Genomic DNA, 15,283 nt, shown 5'->3' with positions numbered 1-15,283 from the left:
CTGCAGTGTTCCCATACAGCTCATTCATTCATTCATTCATTATAGAAGGTTGCCCTGTGGGTGTGGTGGGGAACCGTGGATTCCCATAGATGGTTACCCACAACTTCAATCTTTTATTAGGTGCAATTGGGTGCACAAATTATTTGAAACAGTCCATTGTGCTTTAAGTATGTGTTTGTGAGAAAAGATAGCACATTGTTCATGCTAACCACTACATCACACATTTGATTGTACATGTTGCAGGGCAGTTTCTTCAAGCTTTCCCATGATGTCTATGGATAGCCATTTTAAATGAGTGTGTGAATTTGCCCATAGAAGTGTTCGGAACATGTGTTCCAGTGACTTGTTCTATACTGATAATTGGTGGTGGGGACCTATGCATCTAGTACTGAAGTTCATCCATGTGCTGCATTAGTGTAATTTATTGTTTTTTGGAGCTGAAAAGAACACGGAATACAGTTTTCTTAAAGTTCTTTTTGCTGGTTGATGTTCAGAAGCAAAGGAATTAGCACAAGGCTGTACTAATGGCTGCTCAGTGCAGAAATTGGAATTGTTTTTTGCAGCTTAGTTGCTTAAAAATATAATAAGGGAGCGTGACTTATGCTTCTTGGGCCCAAAGGTGTTTGCTAATTCTTCTCTCTTTTCCCTGCTATTGCAGTGCTGAAGGAAGCCATGTTTCAGGACAGAGCAATGGGAGAGATCCCCAAGCCCTTGCGAAGGCTGTACAGATTCACCAAGACACCTTACGCACCATGTACTTTGCTTAGCTATAAAAAAAAATATCAGTGAGACCGGAGCCTATTCACGAAAGGAAGAACTGCAGAATTTAGCCACATACAGTGTATGTTTAAAGAAGGGTCAGTTCATTGGGGAGGGGGATACCTCTGCCACTGCTGAAACTGATCCTATGGGAGGGGGCACGGGCCTTATCCTTGTTTTGACACAAGGAAGATTGTTTACTTCACCGAGAACACGGCACTTATTATGCAATATGAAACCAGCCAACTGCTTTTGAAGCAGCCTCCAATGGGAAGTGCTGCCGTCATCGTTGTTGTCTTTTCCTTTGTGTGTGTTTTTTCTTGTAGTCTAACCCTTTTTTATGCCTTTACCTCAAGTTGCTCAGCAGCACAACTCTTTCTGCAAAAAAGAAACAATTATTACGGTATTAAAACTTACAGGAGCAATCAAAAAAGTGATTGTTGGGGTGGGCAAGTGAAGTGAAGTAGAGAATGTGCAAAAATGTTTTTATCCTTTGGGTACCCCTACGAGGGTAGCCAGCGGCTTCCCCTCAATGGCTGTCAGCACTTGAATGTGACCATAGCAAGTGTGTTTGTATGTTTGAGTGAGCAGCTCCACAGAGTATGTTGTGGGAAAGGCTGTGTGTATAGTGCATTTGCAGATCTATTGATCCCAGTGTGGTTTAGCCAACTGCTGCCTTTTGTGTCTGTCTTCATTGCTTGGAGTTGCTCAACTCAAGTCTATTTCTGTACCATAACTAAGTTAACCATATACGTTGATGCTGGCAGTAGCGATACAACCTGATGAGATTAATGAAGCTGCTGCTTTCTTCTTGTCCAGAAGTTTCAGCTAATTTTACATCTTGTGTGCCATGTGTATACCTTCTGAGCTTCTTGTGACAGCAGATCTCCTCCCCTGTTTTGCCAGGGTGACGTGTAATATCCATTCAAGTACGGACACTAAGTTGAGGTCTCTCTTTTTTTTAAATGAAAAAATATATATTAGTTGACTCGCTGCCTCTCACTTTAATGTGATTGCATATATATATCTATATATACGTGTACTTTGAGGTTTAGCTTCCTTTTTTCTTTTATATTTATTAGAGTAATAATAATGCTTTAATTTAAGTCAGTGTATTGGCGACATCAGTTTTAATGTTTAGAAACATAACTATTTTGTTTTAGAGAACTGACAATGTTTTTGCTATCTTTTAGTGCAATAAGCCTTTGCAAAGGAGAAAAATCTGTCCATTTTTGCTGTGCACAAACAGCAGCATTTTGCACCACTACTAGTGGGAGAATGGACATGTTCGTGCACTTAAAAGGACAAAGTTAGCCTTAATTTTGAAAGGAAAGTCTTGTAATAGGGAGGATTCCCTTTTTTAATGCATAAAAGGCAAACCCTTTCATGCTGCTAGCAGACTACAAGCTTTAATACTGTCTAGTAATGCAGGATTTTTGCTCTGCTGCACCCTGGGGTTGGAGGGCATGGTTTTTCCCAGCACAGAAGAAATTCAGGTTTTTAGATCTGTCCAGATGACATTGAGCAAAAGTCTAAAAGGGGGCATGAAGATTTTTTAAAAGCAGTTTTTGATCATGTAGACTTTCCTTTTGAAACTGAGTGCTTCATTTCATTTTACAAATAAAGCTACAGAGGGCTGGGATACACTTAAGTGAGATCACTGAAATGTGAATCAGATGAATGGGCCTCTTTTCATTCCACTTTGAAGCTGAAGCAAAGTATTTTACAAGATGATGAAGATGAGCATTGAACTCAGTAGTAGGGATTCAGGGGCGTTTTGCACTTTGTAAACACATGAACTGCGTTTGTGACTGCTTTTTTTGCACTGGTTTTATAGTATATATGCATAGATATATACTGCAGATGGTTCATATGGGCATTGCTAGTAACCCAGCCCTGCTGAAACAAACCAGCAAACCGTTCTCCACATGAAAACCATTTCACTGGTTGAAGCATCTTTCTTATATTGTGCTGTCTTCAAAGTGACCCACTATATTTGCCAATTTACTGTATTTTCAGCTGAAAAATCTGAGCCCATTTTGCTCCAACAGACCTGAACCTTTCCTATTTCTTCTCCCCCCACCCCACCCCCACCAGAAAACTTAAGTACTGTGTTTTATATGCTTTCTTGTGCAGGCATATGCTGCTGTTCATGGTGTCTCAAAATGCTTTACTGCACTTGTGATCTAGTGAAGTTTACTCCCAGTTTCAGCAAAATGGTACAATGCACACTTAACCTCTTGGGGGCAAGAATCAAAGTGCACTTGAAATAATTGTGATGGGGAGCAGCTTGCCTTAGGGGGTTGGGAAGAGGTGTGCACTAAGATGAAAGGGGAAACTGCTAGAACCAAAAGAGTTCTTAATGAATTGAATTGCAAGTGGCTGTTTTCATGCTTCAATCTCTGGAAGTTTCCTAGCTGAGGATACTTCATGCACTGTACCTATGCTTGAATTCCTAGCATGAAATGACTGCGGGGAGTTCAAAACCAGCCTGCTTAGGCCCCATGATGTGGCCAATGGACTCAGACTTCACCTCCTTTGTCCTTCACCCCCCTCCCTAAAGAGAACATACGCCACTTGTTGTCAGGGTAGCCTAGTAAACCTCCCTGGAGCTTGAGGTCAAGTTTAACGGTTCTAATATGGGTGCATCACAACAAATCTTCACTAATATTAATGTTAAGTTTTTTCTCTTCCAAGGATTGTCACTTTAAAAGGTTCCAGTGGGAATTCTTACTCAGTGTTTCACAATTGTGATTTTAAAAGTGAGTTGTGGAACCTCTGCCCCCCCCCTTTTAAAGACCTTTTAGCTGTTTATACCAAGATGCACTATAATATTTATTTCCTGACCTGTCCCTAGAATGGTGGCTCTAAAGCCTCCTTTGCTGCAGCCATCACCCTCATCCTTCCAAAGTGAAAATGATTTAGAGCCCAACAGAGAAGCACCTTTAAAATACTTGTACACAGTGCTAGTGTGATTGATTTTCATGTGGAGAGGAGATGGTAACTTAAAAACAAACCTGAATATATTTTAATTTTGAAACTGTCTTTGTCAAGTGCCGATAAAATTTGTAATACACTGGCCTGGTTCACACCTAAATGCTAAGCCATGGTTTGATTAACAAACCACAAGTTAACCACCGGTTGTCTCATAGACGATCAACAAACCATAACTTGTTTCTTCAAAGTTGCTTTGGGTTTTCCAACTGCTCTTGGTTTGTGCCTATGTAGCTTGGTGAGAGGGTGGGGTGGCCAAAGAAATGTTTAAGGAAGGGTGAAGGGTTTGGGTGTAACAACAAGCCATAGTTAAAACAAACAAAGGTTTGTAAGCCAACAAAAAAAATCATGACTTCAGGTTGTGGTTAGGCACTAAACAAACTGTAGTTGAGTTGATGGCAGGGTTTGGAGGCTCAAACAACAAACTATGGGTTAATAAACAATGACTTAGTATTATCTGCGAGCCAGGCCAATATCAATGTACTGGCATTGAAGGCCACCTGTACTACAGTACTGTAGCTGCTATATTTATTTAAATGGAGGTGGGCAATTACTGCACTAAGGAAAAAGGGCAGGTGAACAGGAATCCAATTTAAGAAGTAGTATTCTGATTTTTGTTGTTTCAAAAGCAATTTTAACAGTGTGATATAACAAAGGGTGCTGTCTTAACCAAGATTATAAAATAGCCAGATATTCTTCCTTTGTTTTGAAAGACTTAAGATATATTTTGATGTTTGCAGTGGATGGGTGGAGGTGGGGATGGGAGGAAATAAATGGTACCTCATCTGTGGTGGCAGTTTCCAGTATATTTTTCACAAGATTATATGGACTTTTATTTTTGTACATGCTCTCTGTTTTTGTTTCCTAAAAAAGCTTTCTTGAATTTTAATGTGTTTTCATGAAAATTTCTGCCTGTGCAGCCGAGACAGCTGTCTGTTCAGCCTATATAGGTACAAAAGTGTAGGTTTAATGTTTTTTTGCACCCAGCTTGGCCTTGTTCTTCGTTCAGTATGTGTATTCCTGCCTAGAATGGTTGCTGAAACTCCCCCCACCCCGGTTGTCCTATTTCTCACTTGTACTTGCAAGAGCCACTGTCCTCTCTCCATCACCACTCCATACCTGAGAGTTGCTTGGTGCTGAGTTCTGTCCACCATGAAAACACAGTGCATTGTTCTCCATATGTTTTGAACTACAACTTCCATCAGCTTCAGGCTGAATAAAGCTGAGCTAACAGAATGTGCCCCTCTGTAGGTAGGGATTTTCTTTTGTGTCATTGGGCTTGCTCTCTGTCAGGTACAATTCCCATTAATTTCAGCAAGTCAGTAGTGCTAGGGCTGGATTTTCAAAGGCAGAATTGATGACTTTTGGGCAACCCTAGTAGTACAAAGCATTAGAGTCCTACTGGCCAAGCTTCGTCATCTAAGCAACAGCTGCTAAGAGGGGCATTATTAAAAGACATCAGACTGAAAGGTTCATTCTGTGGGGTCTTTCACACACACATGTGTGTGAGACTGTGTTAGAACGTAAAGATCTCAGGAGTGTTAGATGAAAAATGTTAAAATAATGGCAAGGGTGCTTCCCAAAGCTTCCTTTGGGATATTTCTGCAAGACTGAAAGTCTATCTGCTTGTAGATATCGTTTGACTCTGTGTGTTCCCCTATGCAAATTATTGTGACTTATTAACCACCCATGTAACCTTCCTGTTGTATAGCTTTTCTGCTAGCTGTTTTTGATGATGGCAACACCCTGAATCTGTCAGATTTTCCCACTTGGTAGGTAAGTGATTCATTGAATGGATTTTTAGTGCTATGAACTGATAGAACAATTACCTTTTCAACTGGAAGAGTTGTTTGTGTGTCTGCAAAGTGGGAGCAGGACATATCTTTTTAATCAACTTCCACTTCCCATCCTTTTCACTTGAGGGCAGCTTGTCCATGCATATTGAGCTTGTGGTGAATGGAACCTCAAGCATTGTCTGGCATATATAAAATGGCCACCATGGGTTAAACACCAGGCAGAGCTTTCACTATTGCCTCAAGCACAGCAACGTCTATTAAGACATGCTCAGCTTCAAGTTATCCCGTGATGTAGACCCTTATGTTTTTTGGAAAGATAAGCAACTCCTGGGGAATTTGCAGGTCTGCTAATACCTGCTTGTTAATTATCATATTTATAAATGCTTGGATTTCACTATGATGAGAGACAAAGCTGTTAGATGCCAGACCCTCCTTTATGACTTGCCAGTTTATTCTCTGTAACCTTGACTTTGCTGATAAAGAGGTTATGACTAAGTAACCACTGGGGAATGAGGAACAAAAGCCCTGGAGTGGGAACTGGAGAACAGTTTGAAAAATTAAACTGAAGGATTGACTCTGCAGGAGGTAAAATGTTGAAAGACGAGAATCATGTCTAGCATCTTTCAGTCCCATTTCCATATTAAAATTGTGTCTGAATTACCTCTGGCAGGTATGTAACTATAAAGACCTATTTAAAAATGAAGTAGCTCTGCCATCTGAAACTTGGAGGGTTTTATTCATTCAAAGCAAGACAGTCCTCAAAGTGCCTTTTTAGAAGATGGTGCTGTAGATTTTTCTTTCTTTCTGAAGTTGTATATTGCTGGGTGATGGGGGGATAGAAGCATTTAGTGAAAACACGCCAAGTTCTTGATGATACCACTTGTAGTGTTGAGTACTATGTAGTACCCCACCCCAAAATAATCAGGACCAATATAAGAGTGGACCATACTATATTTGGGGAAAATAATGGTACTGATAACTTGATTAAAATCCACTGTGTGGATCTAAGACACTTTAGGGTTTTTAGGGCAAGTAGCCCAGGACACTTGTAAGCACTAAATGTTTATTCAGAGGCCACAAACTATGAAATTGTGGTAAGCAGCATGTGCCCCTGAAGCTATATGTGTATCTTTAAAGTTGTTAAAATTCTGAAAATCCCAGCTTTAACTGTAGACCTTTTGTAAAAAGCAGGACCCTAGTCCTCATGGTTGCAATGGCAAATATTGATGGCAAAAATTTGCAGCATGGCCTTTTGGTGCTGAGCAAGTCTGCTGCCCCGAAATAAAAAAAAAAAAAACTTTTTAAAAAGAAAAGTGCTGTACAGCCAGTCTTGTCTTTAAGCTTTTTATCAGTCAGGAAAAAACTAATAAACACTGCACCTCTGTAGCAGCAAAATGCTGTGAAAGTAATAATAACAAAGTTGTAGTGATTACACTGTAAAACTACTTGCACACACCTGCAAAAAAATCCAGTTATGGTCTTAATGGTACCAACAGAATATTTTTCAAGGAAGATTTGTGTCCCTTTGTGGTTAGATTATTGGTCACCTCTGTAGTTTATGTGCCATCATCTCTTTTTCCTGACTATTGGCTGCCATTTTTATGGAAGAGTATATCAGGCTTTGTCTTTACAAGAATGTTCTTGCTATAACTTTGCAATCCAGGGTTTCAGGGGAACTGCGAGGGCAAAGGATAATCTCATCCAAACCTACTATCATATCCGTCTTCAGCATCCTGGAACTCTCAGTGCAATGCTGGATTGTAGAGGAGGCCAGTTGTTCATTTGAACAATAGTCTAATGCTTTGGCACAAAAAGAAACAAAATGTTATTTGGATTAGGCAACAGCCTATTTTAATTTGGTATGATGCAGGCTATCGGAAAGAGTAAGAGTTGTGGCCTGCACATACATCCTGCCTACCTGATGCTCACACCATGCTTCTCCATGTTACATGGCCATAATGCTGACTGCCTATACTTAAGGATGAATGATCCCTTCTCAACCACTCTCTCCAGAGGTGTGGAAGCTTTTGTGATTCCAAGTGATGGCTGCCTTAATTCACACGTGCATTGCCCATTAATCTTCACATATAAGTTTATATAGTTCCCTTCTTGAATAACCTTATCCAAAGACAGTGTATTAAATTGTTCAGTATGCACTGCGGCATCTGTGCTAATAGTAATTTAACTTTTTTTAAAAAAAATGAATTATATAATCTGAAATCAGTTGCTCTGTTGTTTTTGACCCAGTGGCCAATCCTAGCTGATAGCTTAATAGCACATATGGTATGGTTCTAGTTTAAATGTGCACAAGAGTTCTTGACTATTAGTTATTCCAGAAGGGTTGAGCAAAATACTGAATACACAGCAGTGGGAAAGTTAAGGGTGGATACTGAAGTACATACCTTTTTTTGTAAATGATAAGAATGACTTGCTATTAGAATAGGCTGCCTCCAAAGATATGGTGGTATTGGCTTTAACTGTACTAGCTTTCTAGAGGTGCAAATGCTACTCCAGTAGCAAAACTCTCTAATTACAACCCAGTCAACTTTTAATCTATTAATTGTTCAAGTTCAGCCAATTAATCAATTAATTGATCAATTAAATTTGCATATGGATAAAACCAATATTTCTGAAGAAGCATTTTTTTTAGTTGACGCACACACGTCATAACATGCATAATCTTAAATGCATTATTCCTGTGTGAAAAAGGAAAGTGATTCTTTTCAGATTATGCTCACCCTCTGCAATTTTTATAAGCACTTTTATTAAAATTTTAATGTATATATACGTGTGTGTGTGTGTGTGTGTGTGTGTGTATGTATCTTCTGCCCAAGTGTCCTCGGGAACATTTTCCATCCCTACTATGAATGTTCCATAAGAGAAAAAATTAGGTGAATTGTCACAGGCTGCAATCCTATATGTGCTTACCTGGGAGTAAAGCCCATTGCACTATTTGGTGCTTACTTCTCAGTAGACATGCATTGGACTGTGCTGTGAAAGTACCATAGAGGTGCCTCTGACTTTGCCATGTATGAAAACAGACTAGATGTTGTCCCATTTCAAGTGGTCTCTGGCAGAATTTGTTTACAGATACTTCCAGAACTTTTTCTAATACTTTTATTATTTTTAATGTTAAATCATAGAAATTATTTCAAAACCTAATGCACTTTCAACTGTAGGGAATGGGCGGGGGGGGGGGATGGAGCAACCTCTGAATGCAATACTTTTGTTGGGACCGACCCCAAAGTCCAAAAAAGTGACACATTTTTATTTTATTATTAATTAACACCTTAATTATTAATAATTAATACCTTTATTGAACTGTGGACTTCAGAGGGTTGGTGTTGTTTTTTCGATGGACCAACATAGCTTCCTATGCTTTTTAAATTAGAGGAGTTGCTTCTTCCTGGTGACTTATATCTGATTTTGCAGGCTCTCCTTTAGTGGGAAATCTACTTTGTGTTTGGTTTATTATGCGTGTCTAGCGGGGTTGGGGAAGCATATGTGTGCCTCACTCTTAAAATGGGGTCTCAGTCATCCTCCATCTAGAGCACTGATCAGGTCCTCACATGCTTAACTTCAGTAGTAGCTGTACCATTAGTTGTGTGGAGACCATTTGCTAGGCCGGACCTTACTAGGTGTCGCATGTCTTCTTCTCTCTTTTTTAAAAATTTATTTGCAGCTTCGAGAGAGGAAAACACTCATCATTTCCTACCCACTCCAAGCTCTCCAGACAAGTGTGGCATGCTTCTATAATCATGCCCTCAAGATGTTTAAGTGCAATACCCATCATCCCTGACAGTAGCCGTGCTGACTGAGACTGATGGGACGGCACATCTGAAGGGCACCATGTTGGCTACCCCATTTATAGGTTCTTTTGTAAAAATGTGTTTATGTCTATATTATATACACATATAAACATAGATGTACACTCTATAAACACTCTATAAACCAGGCCAAGATGGTGCCTTGCTATGTGTGTGCATGCACATGTGCACATCCGGTGTCTTTTCCAATGTGCATTGATGATGCAATGCAAGTGCAATGTTGAGGAGAGAGGCACAGGCTAGCTGGGCTGGTCAGATGCAGCAGATTTGAACATGACCTGTTGCCGAAACCATACGGCAGAGTTTTGCAGAGCTGGCACTGAAACCTGACAGGAAGGTTCGGCTCCTGACCTGGTATCTTTTTTTCTGTTGCCAGAAGTGTGCTGGACTCAGAGGTGCTCTTTGGGAGCTGAACCCTACCTTCCCAAGATACTTTTGGGGACTAAATCTTTTCAAAGTTTGCTGCAAAACATTAAATAACTTTCCCAGTTTACTAGTACTGAGTCCACAATTTGTTTCTCAAAAGAGCCAATCAAAAGCTAATGGAGAGCGTTATGCCAATCCTTTATTTGGAACAGATGATGCTCTTAAGAAAAAGCTTAAAGCCCTCTTGGTCTCAGACTGGGAAGTTGACAGGAGAAAAACCACAGAATCCTCCCTATGGTGACAAAATCCTTGTCTTGCTTTCCATTCTGTGCTTTGAACAGTGCACCTGTTTCTTGCTTCCTTCCTCCCTGCACTCCACAGCATAGACTAGGAAGCACTTCAGACAAGCAAGAAACTGGTGCCTTTGTAACTGCATTATCCCCAAGCCGCTTTCCTGCTTAGAATTCAGTGGCATTGGACTTTGGTGTGAGGCGTTAAGTAATTTATCTCAGTTTACCAATACCCAGTCCACAATGTTGCTTTTTAAAATAGCTGCCCATTAATTTTTTGGATATCTGTTTAAGTGACTTTAAAGTTACTCCTGTCCATTACCTAAGAATTCATGTAGTCATAGTAGTCACCTGAATTTATCTAATCTGCCGTCTCTCTTTCACGTTGCTCATTTTTACTGATTCCTTTGTTTATGGTCCCTTTGTGCTTGCTGTGCACTCGGCTTTATGGTAGTCTTTTTTTGAGGTGGATTATGAGGAATTGTAAGAATGTTGTGTGGTGAATATAGTGGAGCAGGGTGATGAAGGAGAGCTATTGTAGAGTCAGAAAACTTTGGTTGCAGGAAAGGAGCAGGGGCTGAGAGGAATACATGCATATTCCATGGGCACACTGGGTCATACTAGTGGAATTGTTCAGATGGATTGTACAGCAAAATTCAGGCACAGAAAACTTGTTTGGCAGGAGCAGATTCAGGCCCACTTAGTTTAGATTCTACTTCCATCAAATGCCCCAGGGAAACTCACAAGCAGGACATGAATATAGCCTTCCTCTATTATATCTCCAACATCCTGGTCCTCCAGACTTAAGCACTGAGGCCAAGAGGCTTGCTGAATGTCAGGTTTGAGCAGGAGCAACATAAAGATTTTACTCACTCACTCACTCACTGTATTGCCTGTGTCTAGTCATATCTGTTTGTCTACATTTAAGGAATGAGCTTTTTGTTCAGAAAAGTTTCAGGCTGTACTCTCTGAAATGCAGGCAGCAGAAGGCAAGACTATTCCACTTTTAATCATGAGAACTATTGACAGTTCCACCTCCTCCTCCTCCTCCTCCTCCTCCCAGCAGCAGTGTGTGTTTGAGGGGTGGGTGGGTTCAAACCTATTCAGTATCTCATTTTAGGAGAAGCAAATCTCCAGCTTTTTTGATGGAAATTCTTGAAGCCTGTGATATGATAGATTTTTCATTTTTCAAGTAGCAAAAAAGTCTCATTAGAAGGGACTCTGATGTAGCATGGACATTTCTCCATGGAATGTTCTCTGTATTGGAGAATGTTGTTTCTCAAAATACAGTTTCATAAAATAAGCAACACAATGAATGATTACAATGCTAGTTTCAAAGTGTAATGAAGTTTTTGTTTCAGGTGATTATCCCTAGGAACATTAATTGTGTTAATGGTTTTTTTCCTCCTGATTAAAATTGTTTAGTTTTACTACTTTTGAATATTGGGAAAATGTGTTTATAGAATACATAAAATTAATGTGGCATACTTTTGTGTACACATGCCAGATATGCTAAATTAGATCACAATTTAAGTCACTGAAACAAACATCGCAAAAATGTTTTGAATCAAAGTTTATGAAAGACCATTGTTAAGGGATTTCAGTACATGCTAAAGTAGAATATTTCTAGTAAAATGTTTTTCTAGCTTTGACTTTAGGGTCATTTTTTCTGACTATTGGCTCTGTTAGAGACTGTATTTTGTTCTCAGCTCAGCTTTGACGTGATCTAGGAGTTTGGACTCCAGGTTGGATATGGCTTGCTTGAGTATGAATTTATTTGCACATGTGGAATCATTAAGTTACCTGTGGGGAGTGGCTATTGGGTTTTAAACAGCAAGCTGCCATTTTGCCATTTCACCATACCTGAAAGGTATGTATTAGCAACCATTCTCACAAGTCAATTATTCCCAATACACATTGAAAATTAAAATGGATTCTGAAATTATGTTTTATTGCACAGTCATGTGGTCAGGCAAGTTTTCTGAGGTTTTCCCCGCAGACCATGTTAAAAAATGACTTGTCCTAGATGATTGCTCTTCCAGTTTGTCCACACTAAGGGACAGGGGTTGATGAGGTTTCGGTTCTGCATGCTTGGCACAAATGGTCCATTGTGACAGGAAGAAGGCAGCTTGCAGTGACATGTAGGTTGATCACAGGGCTCTTTGATGCATGACTGCTAACTGTATGGGTACCTTCTGTCTAAGAGAATTGTATGTATGCTACATGTGACAAGCACACGGGTGTCTATTTGGCCACATCCACACACAGTGAGAACCTGTTGCCAATCACTGCATCCTTTCCACATGCATCTGCACATGGACCTATGCATGTTGGTCTTGTGTTACAGGGGATAGGTGGTATATGCAAGGTATTCCTGTATGGAAGCTATATCCATGAGAGAAATGACCCTTCAAGCAGTTTCCTTAATAAGGCAGACTTTAAACTGTGTAACAGTATAGTATTAACATTGTGTGTGTGTAGTTAGGGGGACAAATGTAAGCTCCATCCTCAAGACATTCCGTTCACTGTGGGTCCATCAGGTGCTTGGGGCTGCACTGAGCAGTTGGTCCGCTATAAGAAATACATAGCATGGCAGATTGGAGGTGCCCTTTTGCCTTTGTGTGGGGCATCGTGTTGGCGATGTCAACACTATTCTGTGTGCCATTGCAGGGACACATTTCTTAAGAATCCAGCTGTAGGCCAGCTATAGTTTCACATTCTCCTAGGAACTTGTTGGTGCTGCACTTCAGCTTAAGGCCTTGGTTGTAAATTTCTGATGACTTCTCGCTTTGTGGGGCACTGCCGTTTTGCTTTCTGAGAGAAGCATAGGATGAGTTTGAAAGCTCTGGGTGTTCTTGTAGGTTCTCCCCCCCCCCTTAACAAAAGTATGCTGAAGTCAAGCAAGTTTGTTGCACCTGAACTATTGTAGTTAGCCTTCCTGCAGGCGGACAGATGGATGGCAAGTGCATTGGTAAAAGCCTTCACAATTTTTACTTATTAAACCACCTTGACCGTGTGTGCCTCTTTGTATTGCAAATGTGAGCTGCAACTATTTGGGGATAGGGTGGGAGGGTTGGTTTATATAAAATATAGATAAATATATATATACATATATATATAACAAATCTGTATTTCAGTATGTTTTTAGAAACTTAACTCTTTAACCCAGAAGCAGCGTGTCCACTGCTCCCTTCACTCATTACCCCCGCCAAGTTTACTGCCCTTGCCAAAAGTTTAGCTATCTTTGCATTTTCCTCCAGTTTGGTTAAATATCAGCCTGTCATCTACAATTTTCAACTTTGTTACATATCCATCAGCTTTGCGAGACTTGGGTTGGCTCTTAACACACTTCGTTGGAAGAGGATGGCTCTTGTAAGCCTATCTTAACTACTTAAGGACCAAGCGTTCTTGAATTGGCACACAAGTCCTTGTTGCTTTTAGTGGCATAAATTTCTTCCCACCCCACAACTGTCTTAACTTCCAGGGGTGGAGGTTAGTGTATCCACTGTCAGGGGCAGGGCGCCTCTGGATACCCGCTGCTGTGAATCATGAGTGCAGTTGCACTCTGTTCCTTCATACAGGCTTCCCACAAGTATCTGGTTGACCACTGTAAGATGCTGGGCAAGATGGGCCTTGGGCGTCTTAGGTTCTCATAGGTCTCAATCTTGTAATGCCACAGAAGCAGATATTCTGAGGGACTTCACAAACCTAGTCTGCCAAACTTTTTGTCAGTGTGATTTTGTGTGCGTGTGTGTGTTTTCTAAATTTTCTCTGACAATTTTTCCAGCTAAGGGAGAAGAGGAAAAAAGGAAAATTTTATACTTAAAAAACAACAACCTGGACTGACATTTGCATAGAAATAACAATGTTTGCCATAAATAAAATGGCCTTGGCACATGGTTAGTGGCATGCATGCCACTTAGGGTATAAGCAGGAGGGAGTTGGTGGCACATGTGGACAGCAGTCCAGGTTGGCTGAGATAGTTGGACTTGCACTCCTTGCTGCCTCTCTAGCCAGCACTGTGATGCTGTGTGCTCCTCTGTTCAGTAGACTAGTCCAGCCTTCCCTAACCTGGTGCCTTGCAGATGTTTTGGAATACGACTTCCATCAGCCCCAGTCATCCCCACTGTGCTGGCTGGGGCTGATAGGAGTCATAATTCAGAATAGCTGGAGGATACCAGATTGTGGAAGACTGGTCTAGAGGCAAAACATCATCCAGGCACTGTAGGGGGGGGTGGGGGTGGGAGAGGGAGTGGGGAAGTTGGTTCCATGTACGTACTCATACTTTGATTTACGGCACACTTGCCAAATAGGTTGGACACCACTGACTCCTAGCGTAACCTGGTGTGTTATGTTGTATCAAATCATGGTAGTGCCTCTGAAATTCTGTCACCATGTCTTGAATATCCAGTTAGGTTATGAATTCACCTTAAAATACTTTGAGGGTACAGATAAAGACTGGACAAGCAGGGTTTGTTTTTGTTTTCTCCCAGACTTGTTGCTAGTTATATCTTTTGGGGTCAATCCATTGTGTTACAAAACACATTGTCATATCTGTCCGTTGAAGTTACACTTTTCTGTTCTTGTCTAATGTTCTGTCGCTTACAAGTATGTAACCGTACATAATTCAGTCATGGAACTCCTGAGCCAAATCTGTCCCCAAAGTTGTTTTTCTGTGACAGATTCCACTCCTTTTTATGTTTTGTTTTGTTTTGTTTTGGTCCACTTTCTCTATACTGGAAGGACTCTATGTTGTGGGTTGTTTTTTTTAAGTAAAACAATTACTTAGCATTGCTTTGCTTCAGTTTGAAGTGTAACTTTCACTAATAACTGCAATAAATACGCTTTTGCTCCAGAATTCAAGTTTGTGTCCAGACTTTGGTTATGGTGATTGTCAGGGACGGGAAGCAATAAGAAATTTTAATGTCTAAGGTTTTACTTAATAGTTTCAGTTTAATCATTTACACCTAGTTGCACCAACCAAATTCTGGAAAACTGCTTCGTTAAAGAAAAAAATAAAAAAAATATAAGCTCTTACGATGGCATTACACACAGCCATTAGTGAATGTGAAGGAAATGCTCTTGCTGTGTTCCGTCACCTAACTGGAAGGAAGTTCCATGCTTTCACAAGATCTGTATTCTTTTGGAGGAAGAATGCTAGAAACCTGTGTTGTCATATTATACATCTTCAGTCAAGTAGTGTAAGACCGCAGAAGCAAGCACACAGATCAGTGCACCTGCACCTTCTGCC

General features: G+C 40.4%; 1 protein-coding gene across 3 annotated transcripts in view; it reads left to right on the top strand.

Annotated features, from left to right (window-relative positions):
• Positions 1 to 14,890, top strand: part of AGO3 (argonaute RISC catalytic component 3) — a 61,393-nt gene extending 46,503 nt beyond the window's left edge. For all 3 annotated transcript variants that reach the window (XR_014514393.1, XM_083453287.1, XM_083453286.1), the window contains exon 19: positions 659 to 14,890. Coding sequence is in view for 2 of the 3 variants with exons in the window: in XM_083453287.1 (XP_083309413.1) it covers positions 659 to 767 (109 nt within the window). In the remaining variant the exon portion in view is untranslated. The remainder of the gene's footprint in view (positions 1 to 658) is intronic.
• The last annotated feature ends 393 nt before the right edge of the window (positions 14,891 to 15,283 follow it).

This window comes from Podarcis tiliguerta (genome assembly GCF_965153285.1).
Source record: "Podarcis tiliguerta genome assembly, chromosome: 8".
Taxonomy (NCBI): Eukaryota; Metazoa; Chordata; class Lepidosauria; order Squamata; family Lacertidae; genus Podarcis; species Podarcis tiliguerta.
Note: the sequence above shows the minus strand (reverse complement) of the source record. Positions and strands in the feature narration are given on the sequence as shown.